This window comes from Caretta caretta, chromosome 2 (genome assembly GCF_965140235.1).
Source record: "Caretta caretta isolate rCarCar2 chromosome 2, rCarCar1.hap1, whole genome shotgun sequence".
In the NCBI taxonomy this organism is placed as follows: Eukaryota; Metazoa; Chordata; order Testudines; family Cheloniidae; genus Caretta; species Caretta caretta.
The window spans coordinates 69,685,514-69,709,600 of record NC_134207.1 but is presented as its reverse complement, the minus strand read 5'-3'; the positions used below and the strand labels follow the sequence as shown (position 1 = coordinate 69,709,600).

The window sequence follows — 24,087 nt, the reverse complement described above, 5'->3', positions numbered from 1 at the left end:
GAATGCAAATCTCCATGGTAAGGGTGGTAAAACCCTCTCAACAACTGAGGCAGGTACCCCTCTCTACCAGTATCATTTCCATCTTATCTGGCTTAGCTTCAGCCAACTCACTCCCATTCAAGCCTCAGCTCTCTTTGGCAAGGAGAAAGTACTGTGTTACAAGTGTTCGAGAAAATGAGATTAAGAGCATGTTGTCATGTACATTATGGCAGTGCAACCCAAAATGTCTCAGGTCTCTCCCAAGTGGCCTCTCCTATGCTCTGAACAGAACAGAACCTTGAAGGACATACTTGAGAGAGCCTTCAAGGCAATGAGCAAATTCCCAGCAATTACCTGTGGGATGTCTCTGAGAAATTGGGGCAGAAAACCCCCATGTGAATAACTCCTCAAGTAATCTTCTCCGTGCAGGACTGTCCACAGGTAGATAAATAAAATCTGATAGGCATGGAATATGGGTTTTACTTTATTTTCAGAAAGATCCCTTTTTAGTTATCATGGTTGCTCTTGGAGTGCAATTATTCAGTGACTCAGAATGTTGAATTAATCAAATCTCTAAGAATTGCCTTAAATTTCAGAGCATTCCAAATCCCTAAATGCAGTTACCCAGCATGAGAGCATCCTGGAAATCCAGGGAGTTTCAGGGAGTTTCATTTTATGATTATAAACTGTGAACTACTGGGTAAACCTCCAAATCAACCTCCTTACATGAACCAGGTCTCCTAGTCTGCACTGAGGCAATAAGCAAATCTGTTCAATTTTTAACACTATAGCTTGGACTGATGGATTATGTTTGATTCAATTCCACATGACACCACAGAGTTCATAATCATTTTGCATGCAGAATCCAAATTTACACTGCTGTCTGCTTACTGTGGACTGTTGCATCTGCATACACTTTCCTTCATGTGCATATGTGGACTTCTGCATGGAAGTTTTTTAAACATATAAACACATTAAATTTAAAGCACTTTCTGTACATTTAATTTTACACAGAAGTAAAATCATCATGCATGTCATGTTCTAATTTTCAGTGAGTAGTATTTTCAGTCTGTGTGTAATTGTGCAGGTACCACAACTGCACACACAGTTACTGCAAATGACCATGTAAATAAAGCATGCAGCTAGCACAATTGTGATGTCAAATGTAGGCACAGAGGTACGTACACTTCTTGGCATGAAGAACACGTCTCTACCCCTCAAAATTTCCCTTGAACGTTTGTTTGGGTTAAATACATGCACATTACTGTAGACTAGCTCTGTACAGGAGCTGATGTGAGACTTGTGGCTTAATTTTTCATCTTGGGGTACTGTTCCTTGCACTCACAGTTAAGAATGAAGTTTCCAAAGAGAAGCACCATCTACTTATCTTTCATAGTAAGCAACTTTAGTGGAAGCTACTTGGGCTGAAACTTTCCTGTCTTTCAAATGTTGGTGGGATCACAAGGAACAATTTATTAATAACTTCGGATCAGATCCTCAGCTGGTATAAATCAGGTTAGCTCCAGTGTTTTTGATGGAGTAATGGCAATTTACATCAGTTGAGGATTTGGCTCAGGCATTATTAATTTTCCAGGGTTTTTTATCCCTAACTGGAAGCATTAAGAGAAGTGCCATTGTGATTATTATTTTCTGAGATGTGGTTTGATTCTGGCAGGTAGGAACACTGTCAGCATGCAAGATGCCCCCATGTATGAGATAATTACCTTGAATGTAATTGATCTAGTTAGAACAATAGTTTAAATAGGCATACAGTGCATGCTGCCTTGCTTCACTGAATGAATATGCTTAATTTTTTAACTACTAAACAGCAGGTTGCAACAGATCTATTTTATTATGAATGGAACAAAATTAGTCAATAGATAAAATCTCTGGGCCAGATTCTGCCATTCTGAGTAGTACCTTGCACTGCAAGTGGGCCCATCAGAGTGATAGAAAAGGCCTATGGGAGAGAAATGACACACAGTGGAATTGCACCAGGGTTGAGTTTGACTCACTGTATTTATTGCTATCAGTGGGAGCTACATGCATTTAGGGAAAGTACAATGTTTTTTATGTATATATTTATAATGTGGTAGTGTCTGGAGGCCCCAGTTAGGGATCGAGGCTCCATTGTGAAAAGCACTGAACATTGTACTCTAAGAAGCACAACCCAGAAACACTCAGCCCAAGAGGGAGGGGATAAGGTGACTGTCAGTCACCCTAGCACCCTCCTGATCCAGAGCTGCTCCAGGGACTGGAGAGGCCCCAGGAATAACGTGGCCCTGGAGCCTGTCTGAGTTATGGCAGCCCCCTGCGATGCCCTATGAGCCACAGTGATGTCTAGAATCTCTGTACTGCTGTGTGCTGCACCCTGCCCCAAACCCACACCTCTTGCCCCCAGGCCCACTCTGGCACATCTCTATACTGGGAATTATCTTCCATATTGCCTGTGCTGGGGGAATCCTCCCCTTAGATATACGAGGCTATGCTGCTTCAGCCCTTTTATCAGGTCCACAGGTGCCAGAATTGGGGTGAGAATCTCTCCCTAAGTATATGATGAGAGACAACAGGGAGCTTCCTTGTGTTCCCCTGTTGGCAAGGCTATTATTATAAGTATAATAAATAAACAACTGTCACTGCTAATGCAGTAAGCACTTCACTGCTTCACCATTGTCAAGGGTTTTGGAGGCATCATGGAAGAGGTAAACCTTAAGAATATGGAAATTCAGAGCCATGCTGCAAATTTGTTTTTACAAATAATAAATAGAATTCTGCTGAAAGAAATAGATTTTATCTTCCTATCTACCTTAGGATTGTATACTGCTGCCCTTCACTGTGGTATCTGTTTCAGAGTATCAGCCGTGTTAGTCTGTATCCGCAAAAAGAAAAGGAGGACTTGTGGCACCTTAGAGACTCACAATTTTATTTGAGCATAAGCTTTCGTGAGCTACAGCTCACTTCATCAGATGCATTCTGTGGAAAATACAGTGGGGAGATTTATATACACAGAGAACATGAAACAATGGGTGTTACCATACACACTGTAACGAGAGTGATCAGGTAAGATGAGCTATTACCAGCAGGAGAGCAAGTGAGGGGGGGGGAAATGGGGACCTTTTGTAGTGATAATCAAGGTTGGCCATTTCCAGCAGTTGACAAGAACGTCTGAGGAACAGCGGGGGGGGGGGGGGAATTAAACATGGGGAAATAGTTTTACTTTGTGTAATGACCCATCCACTCCCAGTCTTTATTCAAGCCTAAGTTAATTGTATCCAGTTTGCAAATTAATTCCAATTCAGCAGTCTCTCATTGGAGTCTGTTTTTGAAGTTTTTTTGTTGAAGAATTGCCACTTTTAGGTCTGTAATCGAGTGACCAAAGAGATTGAAGTGTTCTCCAACTGGTTTTTGCATGTTATAATTCTTGACGTCTGATTTGTGTCCATTGATCCTTTTATGTAGAGACTGTCCAGTTTGGCCAATGTACATGGCAGAGGGGCATTGCTGGCACATGATGGCATATATCACATTGGTAGATGTGCAGGTGAACTAGCCTCTGATAGAGTGGCTGATGTGATTAGGCCCTGTGATGGTGTCCCCTGAATGGATATGTGGACACAGTTGGCAACGGGCTTTGTTGCAAGGATAGGTTCCTGGGTTAGTGGTTCTGTTGTGTGGTGTGTGGTTGCTGGTGTGTATGGTAACACCCATTGTTTCATATTCTCTGTGTATATAAATCTCCCCACTGTATTTTCCACTGAATACATCCGATGAAGTGAGCTGTAGCTCACGAAAGCTTATGCTCAAATAAATTTGTTAGTCTCTAAGGTGCCACAAGTCCTGCTTTTCTTTTTGTGGTATCTGTGTGTCTTCCACATAAAATCAATTAGCCATAGTGAGGCCTCTAGTACACTTCATCGAGTCCCTGGCTCCCTTTTTGGGGTATTGGGATGGGGTATTATTTTGTTTTGATATTTTACAAACAATAAATCTACTCTTACCAAGAGATTTTTGAGCTTCGCTGATAGCTCTCTGGCAGTGACTTTATAAGCTTCCCCAAATGAACTGGGAGGCGATCTGTTGATCAGAGTCCAAATTTTTCCTCAGTTCTAATTACTAATTTTTTTAATTCCGCCTCTTCCCTGTCAGATAATGTCTTTGCCAAATCAGAAGTCACTTGTGGGTATTAGATGTAAAAATGAGTTTGAATACATCTGTGGCTTTACTTTTTTTCTCCCCAAAACTCTTTAGGTCTTTTTGATGTGACTGTCAAAAGAAACGCACATGTGTTTAAGAGTCATCAGATGCCACATCTTGCCCTTGCTCTTGACAATGGCTATGTCACTGGCATGGTATGAAATTGCCTTATTGCTTTTAATTGTTTCAGGATTATTATTATTTATTAATTATTTATAAATATATTAAATATAATGCAGCTTTTGTTCTCTGTACTAATAAGTAGCAGGTACTTCCAATCAGAGATGAGGCCAAGTTGCAAAACCAAAATCTGAAGTTTGAACTTGCCAAAGATCTGGAAAGTTTGGATTCTGCTTTGGTGCCTATCTATTTATATTTTTACTCTTTCCTCCTGCATCTCACTTAGTATTTCATTTAATATTTTCAATGGCTCATTGAGAAGTATTTGATTTATACAACCTTAAAATTATGAGCTGTGTTGCATTGTTTATACCAGCTAATCCAATGTTGACAACATATCTGACATGCCCTGGCATCTCCTCTCCTTGGATAATTATCAGTGCCAAGTGCTAATTGTAAATATCCATTTATTTCCCTATCACTTTTTGTTACTAACCTGCCTTTCAAGGCTTGTTGCAAGTTAATGTTCCAAGCCTAGCTTGATCCCTGCTCTCTCATCCTCTCCTCAAAGGTAGATTTTTGTCAACAGCAACAGATTAGTACTGGTTTTACTTGCTTGCTTGTCTACATGTTTTCCTGACCTCAAGCTTCTTGGAAAGTCAAGCACGTGAAACCTTGTAAGTCCTACTAGGTGTGAACCAAAGAAACTGGATCCCATTTAGTCAACTTATGGGGAGGGTTCTTCCACAGCCCTGGTCAAATCAACAAGCAGATCAAGGGCCAGAAGATACAGCCTAGGCAACATCAGTTTGGAGGTGGGAAAGGGAGAGACCTTGCTCCATCCCCTCGTCAACCTGCAAAGCTCTTGAGCTCTATGTTAGAGAGATTTTTAAAGAATGGAGCTCCTGAGTGCTGCAGGAGAGAGGCTCTTTCATCCCATTTCCCATAAAGCCCAGGATTCCTTTAGAAGGGAGTCTCTCCATCTTCCCCTGTAAACTCTTGAGATCTTCAGTAAATAGGCTCCTTTCTATCCTCCTCTTTGGCTCCCTCCTTTATCTAACGTCTTCACCAGTGGACTTTCTGCACTACAGAAGAGACGGCCTCTGTCCCTTTTCTTTCTCTTCTCCCAACTCCTGTAGAGATACTGAGCTCAACGGGAAAGAGTCCTCCTCCTGGAAGCCAAGCCCAGCATCACTCTGTCACAGCACTCACAGCATGTGATTAGGCAAGTGGGGTTCTGGAAGATAGAACTGTGTTTCACTGAGTATGGAACCAACTGTGTTTTGCTTTCCCTTATTTGAGAAGCAAGTAACCTAGTGGTCAAAACAGGCCACAAGCCTCCTTTATATAATATGCATCAGCTTTAGCAGAAGAGTTTACTCAGCACCTTGCAGAATTGGACACCTATTTGGGAATGGCTTCAAGCCACAGAACAAATGGTGCAAACTCTTCTTGTTCCTGTTCCACACAGCAATGAACAGCTCTTTCTTGTTCTTGACATCATTACAAATAGGGTGAAAGGATACCATTCTTCTATTTCCACCTCTGTCACTGACTTTTTCTTTTGGATCTTGGGCAAGCCACTTAACGTCTCTGCCTCAGTTTACCAATTCTAAATTGCATATAGTAATAAAACACTTCTTCATAAGGAAGTTGTGAGGATTAATTAATTAATTATTAAAGCACTTTGTGATCCTTGGAAGAAACAGTAAAACAGTACTGTAATACTGTAATCAGTTGTATAGGTTTCAGATTTAATCAAAGGTCCTGTGGCTCTCTTGTTTCACAGTCTCATTTAAACTCCACCTGATGATTTCTTTTATTCCCAAAAGCTTCAGTTAGAGCACGTTGAAATGTTTTGAATGAAAAGGTTTTTTTTTCATGCAAAAATGGCCTTTCTTGGAAACAACCTTTTTATCTATTTTGTTATTTTAAAAGTTATCAAAACTGTTATTAAAATGGCTATTGACATTTTTCATTTTCTTAAACCTGAGTTTTCAGTAAATGAGAGATAACTTAATGTGTTAGATTAAAAAACTTAATGATTTTTTTTGAAAAAGCAAGAGTCCACTTTGAACCATGTGAAATGAAAATAGCTTTGAAATCTTGAAACTTTTCATTTTTGCCCAGCTCTGTTATAAATCCAATACAATGTGTATTTTTGTGTATAGTGTCTTTCATGCAAAAGGACCAGGAATTAATCCACAGCCCTTTACACTCTGACCAGACAAATACAAATAATAAGCCTTATTCAGCCATCTGGTTGGGTCCCTGTGGGTTGCTGCCTTCCCTAGATGTTTATCCAGGGAGAGCAATATAAACCCTGATGTGGGGGGCCACAGTGCTGCTGCTGCTGGTGAAAGGTACCTGAAAGATATTCCGAGTGTATTTCCTGGGAGCCCTGGCCTTGCACCCTCTCTTCTGACTCAGTCCAGTTTGTGGGCTGCACCAGGTGACCCCAGACCTCCGCAGTAAGGAGTCTGAGTATCTTAGTTGTTCTACCTGCACTCAGTGCAGAAGTTCTGCCTCTGGCAGTTCCTGACCTGACTTTCTCTAGCAGAACCCAGGAAACAAATTGTACCCAATGAACATAATTACAAATAGATAACAGGCTTGTCTTATTTCAAGATTCTGTCCCCAGTTTCAGGCTTCTCAATTTTAGAATTTCATGCTCAAAAACAAATTTGAGAATTTCCATATTAGGTTGATCTTTATGGCTAATAGCAATATGTTTCTGGCACCATGAGGAATTAATAGAGGTACCGAAATAGAGACCCCATGGCGTGACTTCTCTTTCATATTACTTATATCTAGTGGTTCATATAATTGATTATTCCTGCTTTTCTTATGTTAGAACAATGAAGATACTCTCTGTGAGCTTCAAGTTTATGTTCAGCCAAATCGCTATGCAATTCTGGAATCAGCCCGGAATCCAGGGCACATGATTACATTCAGTCTTCAAGGCAAAGTAGCCGATGATACAGTAGGCTATGCAGGACTCTTGAAAGAATTTGGTGTGCATGTGAAGGTAAGGTTGGGGAAGCGAGATCAAGGAAACTAAACTGCAAATAGTTTTTTCTTGTAAAGCCCACTGGACTTGAACACATCCCAGCAAACTGAAAGTTGAAAGAGTGATCTCCTCCCACTAGGTGGAGCTAAAGACTGCGACTACAGTTTAGCAGGGCGATATCATGATGTGAACCCTGAGGAAGTCACAGATAGTCAACATACCTTCCAAAACCAGGGAGGTATACACAACAGAGCTGGATGGAAAATTGTTTGCATAGGAGACAACAGCTTGCTAGTCGAAGGAACACTTATATGATTTGTGACAAAAATGTACTTGCGTCACTTACCACCTTATACGTTTCAGAGTAACAGCCGTGTTAGTCTGTATTCGCAAAAAGAAAAGGAGTACTTGTGGCACCTTAGAGACTAACCAATTTATTTGAGCATAAGCTTTCGTGAGCTACAGCTCACTTCATCGGATGCATACTATGGAAAGTGTAGAAGATCTTTTATACACACAATTTTTTTCATGCTTTGTGTGTATAAAAGATCTTCTACACTTTCCACAGTATGCATCCGATGAAGTGAGCTGTAGCTCACGAAAGCTCATGCTCAAATAAATTGGTTAGTCTCTAAGGTGCCACAAGTACTCCTTTTCTTTTCACCTTATACATGGAAATGTGCCTGTAGTAGTTTGAAAAAAATAATTCACATCTTCTGCTTAATTGCTAATGTAAAGGTAAAACTATTGCCAAATGATGGAGTGTATTAAGGTGACAAATCAAAGCGGGTTGGGGAAGCCATGTAATTTACAAATGGATATTTTTATCTATCGATTTGTAGGGTGTGTTCCACAACGGTGCCATAATTCTGCTCACCACAAGTCTCTACCAGGCTCTCTGCCTCAGGCCTGATGGGAGCTGCAGTGGAGCAGGAAAGCAATCTGAAGAATCCTATTGGAAAGTGCATAAAATCAGCTCTGGAATTTGCATGATTGAGAGTCTGAAAAACCCAAGAATGTATCTGAGGATCAAGGATGGCGAGTGTAATGGAACAGTAAGCAGTTCTTGTTCATATTTGCCTTTTAAAATTTTTATAAGTAACTTGCCAATGCCAGAGGGGAAGGAATAAAATCTTTAAAGTCAGTAAAATAATCAAACTGCATTACCCTCTGTTGTCTAAAATAGAGACTTTTTACATCTCCCATGCAGCCATAAAACTTGCAGAACTGGGAAACTCTGCTTTGAAGAAGTTTAGCCTTTGCCTAAACCTTTACATGAATCAGAACTCTCTGTCTCATGCATGATATTTCCCTTATTCGGATCATTATATCTCTATTTCTGATCACAAAGGAATAAATAGGTCCAAACATGAGGCTATATTTATAGGATGGAACAGTTCGACAACAGTATGCTAAAAACTTAAAAAACAAACTGAATTGACACAAATATTCAAGTTTTTATTTTAAAGTTTTCCAACTGCGTATCACATTCAATTGTTGAACTCACATTTCTATATTTCATTTTTTTTAGGGGACGGGTGATGTGTACTGTCACTTTAAAATTGAGAAGAACTTAGAAAGTGGATCTGTGAGTCTAGAATCTGTTCAAAACAGAGGAATGTATGTTGGTCTCCAACCAGATGGCCAGACCAAGCCAGTTGTTCACACTGGAGAGAGAAACATTTTGTTCTACCCACGAGTCATCAAATGTATGCAACTTTGAATACTAAACAAACCACTGAGTATTTCACATATTTATAGCTGTACATGTAAATATTTATGACCACAAAGTTTAAGGCAAAAATATAGAGACCAGACTTGAAAATTTGCTCTTGAACATTTTAAATGAGAAACATATCCTACTTGCAACTAATTCCTCCCATATACATTGGTAATTTTTATACCTCATTTTACCAACTCAGGAGTTAAAAGAAAAAAAATTGTTTTTTTGCTGAATAAATGAAACTTTGAGTATGTGGATAAAAACAATGGTCATAACATCTGGTTATTACAGCTCCCTGATTCTCTGCCCAACTCCAGTCACTGGTTAGAGTAGCCTGGGGGCAGCTCTACCATGTGCCAGCTGGCAGCAGTTCCCAAGAAACTGCTCCCCAGCTGAATACAACTTGAATGTGCTCTGGCCATACCCCCTCTCTAACTTCAATATGCCCCTCACTGCTGGAGACTGCAAGAAATATGGCATAGGAGCCGGGTAGGCTGGTTGTATATCTGGAGTGGACACTCTCACTCCGGAAATCCCCAAAGTGTGAATGGAGCAGAGTGGAGAATCTGCTCCACTGTCAGTGGCTGCTAACTATGCAGACCTGACAGCTTTGTTTTTATACATTTCTGTGTTGCTTTAATCATGGCATCAAAGCACCTCCATAAAAACTAATGAATTAAGTATCACAACATCCTTGTGAGGTATATTATTATCCCTGTTTCTACAGATGGGGAACTTCCACAGAGAAAGTCTGTCAGGAGTTAGAACCCAGATCTCTGAGTCCTCTGCCCGAGCCACAAAGCTGTACTTCCTCATGAGTATCTGCCCCCTTCATTGAACTGTAGCTTTAACACACACCGTAGTTGTCTGCAGGCCAGTTCAAAAGAAAATAAGCACTTCTGCTCAACAGTCAGAAAGTGTAAACAGTACAACGCACAGTACAAAGTCTCATCATGAGTAAACTATGGAATAGATTTGAAAATGTACATCTCTGAGTTTCTGTTGGAATGTCTACTAGGAGCGGCAATCTTGCTAAATATTGATAACATTTCTGTGATGCTGACAATCTGGAGTAAATGACCAGAAATTGTTGATCAGTTTTTATCTTTTTTCACTTAATGTCCTCTTTTTTATGAGGCAAAGAAGGAGAAGTTTAAAACAGAAATGCTTTTTACATGGACATTCAGATAAATGGGAACATGAAACTAGTCTTCAGGAACTAAAAGACATTTGGGATTGCCTTTTAAAATTAATATATAACTGCTGTACCTTATGGGCTGCATTGGGCACAGACACACTGAGATGTGTGTGTAGGGGGGGGAAATGTTGGACTGTCTAAGTGGCAGTGCTTGAAGTCATACTTGTCTAGGTCCCAGTGCCACCAGAGTCATTGTCATTATTATTATGAGAGAAGGGTGTTATATGGGTAAGAGGTAGTCCTTCCTACCTCTTTAAGAATGGTATAAAAAAAGCTAGGCTGTACTGCCCCAGAGCAGCCTATCTAGTACTATCCCATGGCCAGATGTGGAAGCCACACCCATCTAAACATTCCCTCACGGGGCCAGTCTGTTCTAACCACCTTGGCAGCAGAGAGCCGTAAATTAGCTTTCTGAAGTCTCCTGAGCAGATGTAGTAGAGGGTAAATAGCTCCCTGTAATTTCTCCCCCTCTAGTGCTCCCACACAGGGACGGACATAATTCAGACTGTGAATTTTTGGAATTTCATCTCCTGATTCTTTTCTGATGTTGAATCATAGGATGGATAACAAGAGCTACTAAACCTCTTGTTTCCCCACAGAGAAAGCAGTTTAATAGATTGATTAAAACTTTCCATGGTTCACTCTTACAACCCCATCTCATACAGAACTCCCGTATCTTTGAAGGCAATGGAGTTTTAATTGCAGAGACAGCCTTGTCTTCATATGGCATTTATAATCCCATCTACAAAATGGGAATAGTTTCATATGATTAAAATGGCCTTCTTCTAAATTCACATTGCTTATGCTTTAATGATTATTCCTTTATAATGGGATTTTCAAAGGAGCTGGGGCCTGGATCCTTAAAGGTATTTAGTCACCTAACTCCCATTGATTTCAATGAAAGTTAGGAGCCTAAATAGCTTTGAGGATCTGGGCCCAAGTGATTTAAGTTCCCAATTCCTGTTGAGTTAGGCAATTAACTCCCTTAAGGTCCTTTGCAAATCCCAGCCTTCATGTTTCCCTAAAAGACCAGTTCTTGATTCTAATTTGGTAGTTTAATGGGGTGATACATTATCCAATTTTCATCACACTCAGGGCTTGTCTATGCAAACATTGAGTTTGCGGCTGGCTGGGATGTAAATCTACCTTGCACTAGCCTGCTACTCACAAAGTGTCCATGTGGACCCTACTGTCATGCACTAAAAGTTCCATAGAGTGCTTTGATGCACCCCATAATGAAATATATGAGCCAGTTGATAAAGAATTATATCATTCAGAGCCCTTTTTTATTTTCCATTTGGTGCGCAGCTGATAGTCACTTGGCCAGTGAGAGCCTGGCAGAAACCAGTACAGTCACAGCTTTTTATATCTTGTGGATGTTAGCTCAAAGATATTTCAGATAAAAAATGAGAGAGCCCATGAAAATGAGGAATTGACCATCAAGCTTTGGCTATAAGTTGGGAACCCCAGACACAAAAAAGCTGTATAAACTCATCAAAAATACCTCAATCAGCAGACAGAGACTGTATTATAGCACACAGTTTATATTATTATTTAAACAATTCCAAAGGTACACAGAAGCATTATAATAAATCATAACCATGGCATCACTGGAAGTTCAGTGCATGCACCATGCGTGTGGTTGGGAGTGAAGGGGGCAGAATATTTGAGTCACTATATACCATGCAGATGAGAGAGAAGAATTTTTCCTCCTAAACCCATGAAGAAAAGGGTTTTCAATGGAAAGCCTTAACTAAAGCAATGCTAACTGGCATCGCTATAATAAAACTAATAGCTACTCCATTATAGACTCAAGTATCAAAGTTGGTTCCTAAAATACCTTGCTTCTTAATAAAAGAAGATAAAAGGACGTAATGCTTTTTTCAGAGCAGCCAAGATTTGTCTCTTTGCTATTTCATAGTTCAGAAATGGCCACTGGCAGTTCTGTTTGAAAGAAAGCAATGGACCCCTTTAAGAAAGAAAACATCAGTGGAGGGACTTAACGTCAAGAAAACTGCATTTGAACGAGTCATTTGATTCATACATCAATGTTAAATTGTTGCTTAGAATCGCAAAGCGGTGAATGGATTTTATTGGCATGCCATCTTTTTTTCTTTTTTCTTTTTTTTTTATGCTTGCTGCTAGCAATAAAAACCTATTACTTACATCTATGCAATGCACAGAGAAAAGATTTTGGTATATCTTGTACATTTGTCTGACAATTGCAAGGTTTATTACTAGTTTTTGCCATTGAATACATGGGTAGCTTTTAAGTAGGAGAAGCCAATGATTTTTTGGTAGTGTCACATCTTACATTTTGTTATTTTAGTTGGCAGGGAAAAGCCTATGGGAACATCTGCGACTCCCACCCAACCAAAGAGAGGGATCAGAGAATCTGAACATCAACCAGCAAAAGCCCAGAAGCCAGTGGCTCAGAGCCCATCAGCTTCTCTACCCCCAAGTAAGGAATAGTTTTCAAAAATCTATATTGCAGTACTGTGATTTGTCTGCCTTTGATGTTTCTTTGTGATGGCCTACCCTAGGGACGACACCACATGGCTTTTCTAGACTGTTGCAATGTACAGTGTGGATATGAACTGCTCTTTAACAGACTTGTTCTTATCTGAAGAAGCAGTGAAGTTTATCATATTGGTTAGCCAATAGTCAGCGTCTAACTGATTTGACTAATTTCACTGTGCTGATTTTGAATACATTATTATAATATAGCCCGGCTCTTTTCTCTACTAATCTGAGCCACTCTACATTCTATATAACTGCGCTAATACAATGTAGGGCCCAATACAAAAGCCCATTGAGGTCAGTGGAAGTCTTTCCATTTACTTTAGTGGACTTTGATATGACTGCATCATATTGTTGTGTATAATTTACTGGGGGAAGGGAGTAAGGATTCTTGACCCAGTACATACTGGCCTCAGTACTCTGTTGCCCCCAGTATCCATGGGATGCAGATGAGGAGGACCTGTTCCCAGGACTGATGGGGTGAGGAGTTGTTAATGCTGATCTGATCCATGTCTGCCTGTGGCCGGCAAGGAGCCATCTATCAGCTGGGCATTGCTGAAGCCTTGAGCAATTCTCTCCCCCTAGTAACCTGCTACACTGGGAGTGGCATAAAGGGATTAAGATCATATTGTTTGGGGCAGGGTTGGTTCCCTAGTGTGTGTTATGTAGTGCCTAGCAGCTTGTGGACACTGCCATAATATAAACAATAACACTGATTCACCAGTGATACCATTTACAGTGAGAAGTGTTTGAGACGGAAAACTCAGGTATTTTGGTATTTTTTAAAGTTTCAGTATTTCACCTCCACCCCCATTCAATTTAAACCAGGTTTTTTTTTAAGGGATTAATAATAAAAACAAAACAAAAAAACACCCTGTATTTCTAACTAAATGGAAATGTCTGCTCTTCAACCACAAAGATTGCTGTTTGATAGTAATTCTTGCCCTGGTCCTCGGATTACTATGGTACGAAATAAAATAAATAAACTTGCAGCAGTCAAGAACTCAGTTTGCAGGAGTTTCATGTTCTCTTCGAAGTCTAAAGATTTCTGATTTAGCAGGACAAGGTCATGCAGCCCACGTGCAAACTTTCTCTGAAGGGAGAATCTTGTTCTTATCTCAGTGGTGCAACGTTCCCCTGTTCAAGAAAGGGGTCAGGATGGTGGGGTGGAGTAGGGGAACAGACCTCTGCTTTGCGTGGTTCACCTATGTTTCAGATGCTGGGGGGGAGGATGGAGAATCCACAGTTATGCAATTCTTCCATCCTTCCCCTACCTCTGCAGAGGGGACATGCTGGGGTTGTAGAGCCTCTAGTGTTGTGCACTATTTGGCTGGACAGCTTCCCCTCCTCCCCCCACAACAGATAATAAATTGAGGAGCCCAATTGTCAAACTAGGGCCCTCAAATTTGAGTTGCCCAGTTCTGCTTTTGATTGACATTGCTGGAATTTAGGTACCGTTGTGCCTGTATAAACAAAATGCCAAATTTTGGCATGATAATTTACAGGGTACCCAGATCTGAAAACTGGGAGCAATATGTTTGATACCAGAGGAGACTTTAAATGCAGTGCAGGATTAGGACTGCACCAAACTCTCCTGGTTTAATTAAAATCAGTGCAGACTATTTTTTCTAACGATTACGAATTATTTTCATATAGCACAGACATCTCTGTGGCAGCATCACTGCTGTGTTCATTTCAGAACACTATCTCCGTTTATCTTCGTCTGGTATTGCCCTGTGATGTGGCACCAAGAGCCGCCTGCATGTGTCATAGATTGTCCGAAAATGGTTCAGTGCGTTGAATTTAAAATATAGGGCAACAGCACACACATCATTAAACGTAGTTTCAACAAAGCAGAATGTTTTTAGGGTTTGGTACTCAGGATCCTTTTCCAGAGGAGATATTGACCCTAAAAATGGTTCAGGTAAAGTCTCTATCACACTTTGTAAGGAGTATTTATGAGCAGTAATAACTATGGGGTCCTTTTTATGTCAATGCAAACTAAATGGAAATACAAAAGTTGACTGTATCTTTCAAAGAAAATGTTTCTTTTATGAAGAATATTTTCCTATGGAGTATTTTAACAGGTGACTCACTTTTCACAGGGTTTTTTGGGGGGTGTGGGGGTAGGGGGGAATCATTGAAAGCGGAAAGATTTTTAATCCACATTGACCTATTACACTGATTTTGTTTTTAAATCCTCAAGTTAGTATTCATAAAAGGGTGGCAATTGATTCTGTAAGTGGATGTTTAGTGTATGTCCCTAGCTATGCCCCTAACATTCACCTTTATAACATCTACAGTAACTCTTTAAGTTGTTCAGACCATCTCTCTGACAATGCAGGTCTAGGCCCAATGATGTATTCATTGGTGGGTTCTGCACAGTAAAGTTTTCCCTGAGAGATTACAGGAATCCTGTGAGATCTCACAAGTGTGGGAATTGATGTGGGAATTTTGATCGTCATCATTCACCATTGTGTTTCTGAAATCATCATTAAAAATTCCTGTGGTGGAAACATAAATATGTACAACAGCGAAAGAGGGGGCTAAATGGCCGCTATCAGAGACGGTGGCGTAACTAGGACTGGAAATTTGTGTGGCCCCTGACTTCCAGGTGGACAGGCAATGACACACTGTGCTAGCTAGGCTTCTCCCCCGATGCCACACCCTCTTCCCAGCCCTGGTACCCCCAGACACAGGTCTTCACCTGCCGAGCTGAGCACACGTGCATGGGTCAGCGCAGAAAACGGCAAGGCAGAGCTGCCGGAACGTAGCTTTCTCAGTGGGGGGGTGCACAGTTCTGTCCTGAATTTCAGGTGCCTGAGTGACGCGCCAGGCTGCTGTGGCAGCACTAGACTCCTGCTCAGATTTGGGCGGCCTGGATGCTAAGCGGGCGGGCTGCAGCCCACCCTGGTCCACCTCTGGCTATGCCCTTGATCAGAGAGCTGCATAACCAGCTGCAACCCTGGCCAAGTGACTATCAGCTGCTCGCCATATGGCTGAAAATCCCATAAAAACAGCATTTCTTATGACATTATTTATTATTTCCACAGTGCCATAGCTTGGTTGGTACCTTACAGACAAATACTAATATACAACACAAACAAACAAACAAAAAGGAGTCAGACTTTGCTTGAAATAGCTTACAATCTCTGGGACAAATTCAGCAGTCCTCTCTAGGGCGATCCTCTGACTTATTTGTGTTGCAGTGTTGCCTGAGTTAGAATCCCAGAATTTGGCCCTTGGTTCTGTATCAAATTCCTTAGGCATCAGTGGGACTCCCCACCGGGGAGTATTAGTCGATCCCAATGCAGAGCCAGGTCTTTAGTTACCTGAATCATTTGGTTTAAATGTGAGATTTTAATGTGGTAAAGGAAAACCCTTTTCTCTATATATTTCTGTAGTTAAATGTATTTTGGATCCAACTAGAATATACATTTGATAAAATTGACTATATAATTTTTCTTGATTACCACTGCACTGCTTTTCATAAAACAGCTACCGCTATATTAAAAGTGACATCTGAGGAACTTAATAAGAAAAATCAGGACTGTGTTAAACTGATCCATCTTCTTTTCAGTTAACCACTTTGTTTCACAGACATTTCAAGTTAATGTGGAATTTTTTTTGCTTATATATACTTAATAAGAAACAAATCCAAAGGAGTCAAAGTCTTGTCTTTCACTAAGTACTTTTGTTAATACTAACAGAAATATAGAATGAGATGAGTTATGGCTGGAATTTCAAACATAACTTTGAAGTTCAGAGGTTTTGCTGGTATCTGTCATGTATAATACTTTATTTTCTTTTTCTTCTTCTGTTTAACAAACAGAAAGGAAATTGTCCTTGGTATAAAAAAATATATACCCAGATATCAAGAGGTACTATAGTTTTTAATCAATGTGGAACCTAAAGAGAGTTTTATGTTGGTGGGAACTCTCTTAGGGCTGGCCTACTCTACCTCGATAAATCAATCTATCTTTTGCAGTTAGATCCACTTACCACGGTGGCTACACTGCCCTGTGTCGATGGGAGAACATTTCCTGTTGTCTTCCCTTACACTTCTTGGGGGGGTGGAGTACACAAATCAATGGAAGAGTGCTCTCCCATCGATTTAGCATGTCTTCACCAGACCCACTAAATCGACACTCACTGCAATCCGTGCTGGTCTACCAGTAAGTGTAGACAGGCCCTTAGAGAACATATTCTTCAGCTATTTATGTTTTCTATCTTATTGTTCCAGTAGTGGATTGCAGATGGAATGTTTATCAGCCTTTTCTTTTACTGCAGTATCTTCCCCTTGGGCCAGAACAGTTAGCTATAGATTGCAAACTCTTCCGAGCAGAGCCGGTGTGTAAGTGGACAGCACTTAGCTGACAGCACTACCCCATGAAGGAATAATATTTCAGACATATGACGGTTGCTAATCCATTTGAATTAGAAATATTCAAAATTATGTTCCTCCCTGCTGAGACTCCATTCATTCATGCTTCACTTCCAGGTTTGTCGTTTGAGATTTGCAAGTACATCTTTATCCTCATCATTGGGCAAAAGATCAGTGGAGGCAATCATTGAAGTGAATTTATCTCTCTTCCAAAATTAAATTTGGTCAGGCCATCAGCTTGTGAAATTTACTTGTAATAAGTTGTGTTCCTCTCTAGTGACTAATCCACATAGAGGCTAACAGCTTACTAAGCCTGAAAGCCAATAGGGTTACTTTCTTTAACTTAAATGGCAGAGGTCTGTGCTTTGGGGCTAATGATCTGTGGTATGTTATGCTCATTTTGTGACTTGTGAGTTAGAATCTGACCTGTAAACACAGTAAAAAGTTTAATTTTTTTTAAAGGGTAAAATAAAAACTGGGTGCGTGCGTGAATTTAAAGAAGTACTGAGTCCTTGCCTACAGACAGCCCCGCAACCTGAAGCAAATACTCACCAACAACCACATACCACACAACAGAACCACTAACCCAGGAACTTATCCTTGCAACAAAGCCCGTTGCCAGTTGTGCCCACATATCTATTCAGGGGACACCATCGCAGGGCCTAATAACATCAGCCACACTATCAGAGGCTCGTTCACCTGCACATCCACCAATGTGATATATGCCATCATGTGCCAGCAATGCCCCTCTGCCATGTACATTGGTCAAACTGGACAGTCTCTACGTAAAAGAATAAATGGACACAAATCAGATGTCAAGAATTATAACATTCATAAACCAGTCGGAGAACACTTCAATCTCTCTGGTCACGCAATCACAGACATGAAGGTCGCTATCTTAAAACAAAAAAACTTCAAATCCAGACTCCAGCGAGAAACTGCTGAATTGGAATTCATTTGCAAATTGGATACTATTAATTTAGGCTTAAATAGAGACTGGGAGTGGCTAAGTCATTATGCAAGGTAGCCTGTTTCCTCTTGTTTTTTCCTACCCTCCCCCCCCCCCCAGATGTTCTGGTTTAACTTGGATTTAAACTTGGAGAGTGGTCAGTTTAGATGAGCTATTACCAGCAGGAGAGTGAGTTTGTGTGTGTATGGGGGTGGGGGGGATGTGAGAAAACCTGGATTTGTGCAGGAAATAGCCCGACTTGATTATGTAAAGAGTTGTCACTTTGGATAGGCTAGCACCATCAGGAGAGTGAATTTGTGTGGGGGGGTGGAGGGTGAGAAAACCTGGATTTGTGCTGGAAATGGCCCACCTGATGATCACTTTAGATAAGCTATTACCAGCAGGACAGTGGGGTGGGAGGAGGTATTGTTTCATATTCTCTGTGTATATATAAAGTCTGCTGCAGTTTCCATGGTATGCATCTGATGAAGTGAGCTGTAGCTCACGAAAGCTCATGCTCAAATAAATTGGTTAGTCTCTAAGGTGCCACAAGTACTCCTTTTCTTTTTGAGTTCAAAGCTGTTCTTCCATTTACTTTCCTCAGATAGTCACTTTTTTTTTTTATTTGAAACTTAATTTGACTCTGCTTTCAGGCATTAATGATTCTTTCAAATTGAGTATTATGGCACCAATCCAGGAAATACTTAAGCATAAGCTTAGCTTTAAGCACATGAGAAATCCTATTTGATACCAGTGCTGAATTATCCTAAATGCTGGAAGAAATGAAAAGTACTCAACTATATACAATTGTTTTAAACAGATAGTGAGGGCCTTCACACCACAAAAAATGTTACTGTCATGGTCTCACCCCTCTAAAGAAGTAGAAACCAACTTACTCCAAAACAATGGAACCGGTATAGTACATGACATGGCCCCACACAGGAAGAGTTTCTGCACCCCACCTCCCCGGCTCTATTTGCAAGCAGCGCAGTAAAGTACATCATACAGGATCTCTTGTCGGTTTCATTTTGCTACCCTTGACAGCAACAGATCCTGAATAAGAAATTTCCTGAACACCAGCGTATATAGCTGTTTGAGAAATATATGATTCAACTCACCCTTGTTTAGCTTGCACATATTTTAAAGCAACAGACAGCTATTTCAGTTTTACTTTATTGCTCTCCATTTTTAAATTTCTGACTTCATCTTCTGATTGTGACAATATGTAATTCCACAATGAAGATAGGTAAAGAGATCTTAGAAGCTGGCATTTCCATTGAATCATAGAACATTGCAGGGATGGGGAAGCACATTGTAGGGTTGGGGAGTACACATTTGAGATGCTTGGTCTTTTCCAGTTTGATTTTAGTAGTTCAGTTTCAGCTAACCAGAACATTTTGGATTAGACAAAAAACACAAATCAATCTTTTTAGCCTCCCTCACTTACAGTGAAAAAATACAATCCTCTTTCTGTTATGTTTCCTTTATGTGTTGATGTTACAACAGGGACTGTCAGTTTCATGTCAATTTTGATTTACCACTAATGTTCTGTATTTCACAGAGGAAATGAAAAATACCCAAGGTACCAAGTATCCCCTTCCTTTAGATGATGAATGGAAAGTGTCAGTGCTGACAGGAAGTGCAGGAACTCAAGCAAATGTCACACTCTGGATATATGGAGACAAAGGAGTAGCTGGACCAATAACTCTTGGCAAGGACAACGGGGAGCAACTATTTCTTCCCAGGCAGGAGGATGAATTTCAGGTAGCTAATGAAGGCTGGGAACATTATTTTACTGAATACCTTTCCAAAGATAATTCTCTCATGTGATAGGGAAAATGTTTTCTCCCTATACTTACTGCATAAAATAAATCTATATCTAATGTCTCTGAATTCTGTATTAAATTAGCTAAATATATATAGTACATGACAGAGGAAATACTCTTTTCTCTCATATCTTAGACAAGCAGGGGAAACTGCGGAAGTAAATTGCTTTCTTTAAAGCAATTAGTTTAGGCAGTTGGTTTGAAACTAGTCTTAGAAACCATCTACCTCTGCACAAATCATATCCACTGAAAGATGTGTATCATTTACAGGATCTTTAGAAATGAAATGCATTCTTGAATACACTGTTGTAATCATGGCTCAAAAATGAGTACTGCATGGTTGGCTCTGCTAAGAGTCATAACCTCACCGTTTTCCAGCTAACTAATGCCCTAATAAAAGAATGAAATGTAAAAGGTTTATACATGGTATTAATAGATTACAATAACATGAATGTTACATTGTCAGGATCTGATCCTGTTTATATCCTGCAATGAAAACAAAAGGAGTTTTGCGGTTGACTTTATTAATATAATTAGGATCCAGTTTGTAAAGGAGCTTACCTCCAGATAGAATGGAAGGAAGAAATTACTATTAACAAAGGGCTAAAGCTTCTCTTGGTTCTCACACAAAGCTTTTATAGGAGGGACATATCCTCTTTTGTTGTCTTCCAGCTGGAAGCCATGTATGAATTAATTCACCAGAAATGATACTGTCCATCATGTACTAGAACTTGCTGTGTGTGCATCTTCTATACTACTGTAGTTGTGACTCACACCAAGATCCTTATTGTCCATAATAATAATTAATAAGTACTTTGTACTAATATGGCTTAAGTATTGAGGCTATTAGCTGTGATGTTAGTTTTGGAAATACGTACAGTGTATATTTCACAGAGCTACAACCCACTGGGAACTCCTTTCTCCTCACTAGTGAATAATTTATAACCAGTTTTGGGTAATAGCATGTCTGCAATATTAACTTCTCTCCCTGTCCATAGATTCCCTAAGATATGGACCAATTGTCCTGCTATAAAATAGATATCCATTATAGCCGTGTCCTATGAATATTGATCTTGAAGAAAAGAAGAATCTCTCCATCAGCAGCATGGGCTGCTACACTCCACACACTGACGCTCTGGCTTTCAGGCCTGACATAACAAATATCAATTAAAACATTTCCCCTCATTAGCCTGCAGTAGACAAATCCATCAAAAGCTAGCTAATGAGTAAGTACTCTTTTCAAAAGTGACATTGTTTTGTACCTGTGGATCAGTGCGAGTATAGCAGTCGACGAGAATGGGGCGAGGAATGCAAGATTGGTTTTATAACTGATTCTCTTTATTGCTTGTGTGCTTGAGCCTGACGTGTTTCCACTTGCACTTTGCTAAAGCAGGAGACTTTACTTTTTCATTTTTAAAATGATCGACTTCCTCAGAGGTCTAGCTAGGAGTTCTAGGAAGAAAACTATCTCAGACAGCATTATGGTAACCCAGGGCAATTTGAATCCCTTTCCTAAAGCAGGATCCCCGTGGAGAATAACATGAGGGGGAAAGGAGTCCAGGAGAGCTGGCTGTATTTTAAAGAATCCTTATTGAGGTTACAGGGACAAACCATCCCAATGTGTAGAAAGAATAGTAAATATGGCAAGCGACCAGCTTGGCTTAACAGTGAAATCCTTGCTGGTCTTGAACACAAAAAAGAAGCTTACAAGAAGTGGAAGATTGGACAAATGACCAGGGAAGAGTATAAAAATATTGCTCGGGGATGCAGGAGTGAAATCAGGAAGGCCAAATCACACCTGGAGTTGCAGCTAGCAAGAGATGTTAAGAGTAACAAGAAGGGTTTGTTCAGGTATGTTAGCAACAAGAAGAAAGTCAAAGAAAGTGTGGGCCCCTTACTGAATGAGGGAGGCAACCTAGTGACAGAGGATGTGGAAAAAGCTAATGTACTCAATGCTTTTTTTGCCTCTGTCTTCACGAACAAGGTCAACTCCCAGACTACTGCACTGGGCAGCACAGCATGGGGAGGAGGTGACTAGCCCTCTGTGGAGAAAGAAGTAGTTCGGGACTATTTAGAAAAGCTGGACAAGCACAAGTCCATGGGGCCGGATGTGCTGCATCCGAGAGTGCTAAAGGAGTTGGAGGATGTGATTGCAGAGCCATTGGCCATTATCTTTGAAAACTCATGGCAATCTGGGGAAGTCCCAGACGACTTGAAAAAGGCTAATGTAGTGCCCATCTTTAAAAAAGGGAAGAAGGAGGATCCTGGGAACTACAGGCCAGTCAGCCTCACCTCAGTCCCTGGAAAAATCATGGAGCAGGTCCTCAAGGAATCAATTCAGAAGCACTTAGAGGAGAGGAAAGTGATCAGGAACAGTCAGCATGGATTCACCAAGGGCAAGTCATGCCTGACTAATCTAATTGCCTTCTATGACAAGATAACTGGCTCTGTGGATGAGGGGAAAGCGGTGGACGTGTTGTTCCTTGACTTTAGCAAAGCTTTTGACACGGTCTCCCACAGTATTCTTGCCAGCAAGTTAAAGAAGTATGGGCTGGATGAATGGACTATAAGGTGGATAGAAAGTTGGCTAGATTGTCGGGCTCAAGGGGTAGTGATCAATGGCTCCATGTCTAGTTGGCAGCCGGTATCAAGTGGAGTGCTCCAAGGGTCGGTCCTGGGGCTGGTTTTGTTCAATATCTTCATAAATGATCTGGAGGATGGTGTGGATTGCACCCTCAGCAAGTTTTCAGATGACACTAAACTGGGAGGAGAGGTAGATACTCTGGAGGGTAGGGATAGGATACAGAGGGCCCTGGACAAAATAGAGGATTGGGCCAAAAAAAATCTGATGAGGTTCAACAAGGACAAGTGCAGAGTTCTGCACTTAGGACGGAAGAATCCCATGCACCACTACAGACTGGGGACCGAATGGCTCGGCAGCAGTTCTGCAGACAAGGACCTAGGGGTTACAGTGGATGAGAAGCTGGATATAAGTCAACATTGTGCCCTTGTTGCCAAGAAGGCCAATGGCATTTTGGGATGTATATGTAGGGGCATTGCCAGCAGATCGAGGGATGTGATCGTTCCCCTCTATTCGACATTGGTGAGGATTCATCTGGAGTACTGTGTCCAGTTCTGGGCTACATGCTACAAGAAAGATGTGGAAAAATTGGAAAGAGTCCAGCGGAGGGCAACAAAAATGATTAGGGGACTGGAGCACATGACTTATGAGGAGAGGCTGAGGGAACTGGGATTGTTTAGTCCGCGGAAGAGAAGAATGAGGGGGGATTTGATAGCTGCTTTCAACTACCTGAAAGGGGGTTCCAAAGAGGATGGATCTAGATTGTTCTCAGTGGTAGCTGATGACAGAACAAGGAGTAATTGTCTCAAGTTGCAGTGGGTGAGGTTTAGGTTGGATATTAGGAAAAACTTTCACTAGGAGGGTGGTGAAAGACTGGAATGCGTTACCTAGGGAGGTGGTGGAATCTCCTTCCTTAGATATTTTTAAGGTCAGGCTTGACAAAGCCCTGGCTGGGATGATTTAGTTGGAGATTGGTCCTGCTTTGAACAGGGGGTTGGACTAGATGACCTCCTGAGGTCCCTTCCAATCCTGATATTCTATGATTCTATGATTCCCTATTGCCAAAGTCATGCAGACAGCTATCAGAAAGTGGAAATACCCTTGCCTCTAGAAATAAAAGGAATCACATCCCTTTCTCATGTAAGTAGACATTACCTGTTGAATCCCCTTTGAGGCTGCTAACATGAGAAAAGATTGCCTGGGCATATTATACGTACTATACTAATGGACACACTTGGCTATACCCTTCTCTAATAATTATACCAAAGGGAATCTTTCTTTTGGCCAGACAAATAGGTGCGAAGCTTGTTCTAGGCAGATGTCACTCCTTGCATTTCCACAAAGCCAATACATTGCCTATTAACACTGACACAAAAGAGGGCAGGCAGACCGGCCAGCTGAACCATTAACCAAATGGGATGGAAAAGGATAATCAAAATAGGCATAAAACATGACAGTAATGCATATTCAGAGTTTTTGAATGAAAGGATAATATATCAAGTTTATTGACTCAGAACCAGGTTATGACATCCTTACTCTAATATCATCATATCATATGATCCTATTGACTCATGGAGTAAGGTACTACACAACATGGGTGAGG

General features: G+C 40.7%; 1 protein-coding gene across 1 annotated transcript in view; it reads left to right on the top strand.

Moving 5' to 3' along the window:
- Window positions 1-24,087, top strand: part of RP1 (RP1 axonemal microtubule associated) — a 185,368-nt gene that overhangs the window by 58,921 nt on the left and 102,360 nt on the right. The window contains exons 13-18 of the mRNA XM_075125222.1: window positions 4,228-4,328; window positions 7,148-7,321; window positions 8,146-8,358; window positions 8,835-9,012; window positions 12,554-12,685; window positions 19,639-19,841. Coding sequence (XP_074981323.1) covers window positions 4,228-4,328; window positions 7,148-7,321; window positions 8,146-8,358; window positions 8,835-9,012; window positions 12,554-12,685; window positions 19,639-19,841 — 1,001 coding nt within the window. The remainder of the gene's footprint in view (window positions 1-4,227; window positions 4,329-7,147; window positions 7,322-8,145; window positions 8,359-8,834; window positions 9,013-12,553; window positions 12,686-19,638; window positions 19,842-24,087) is intronic.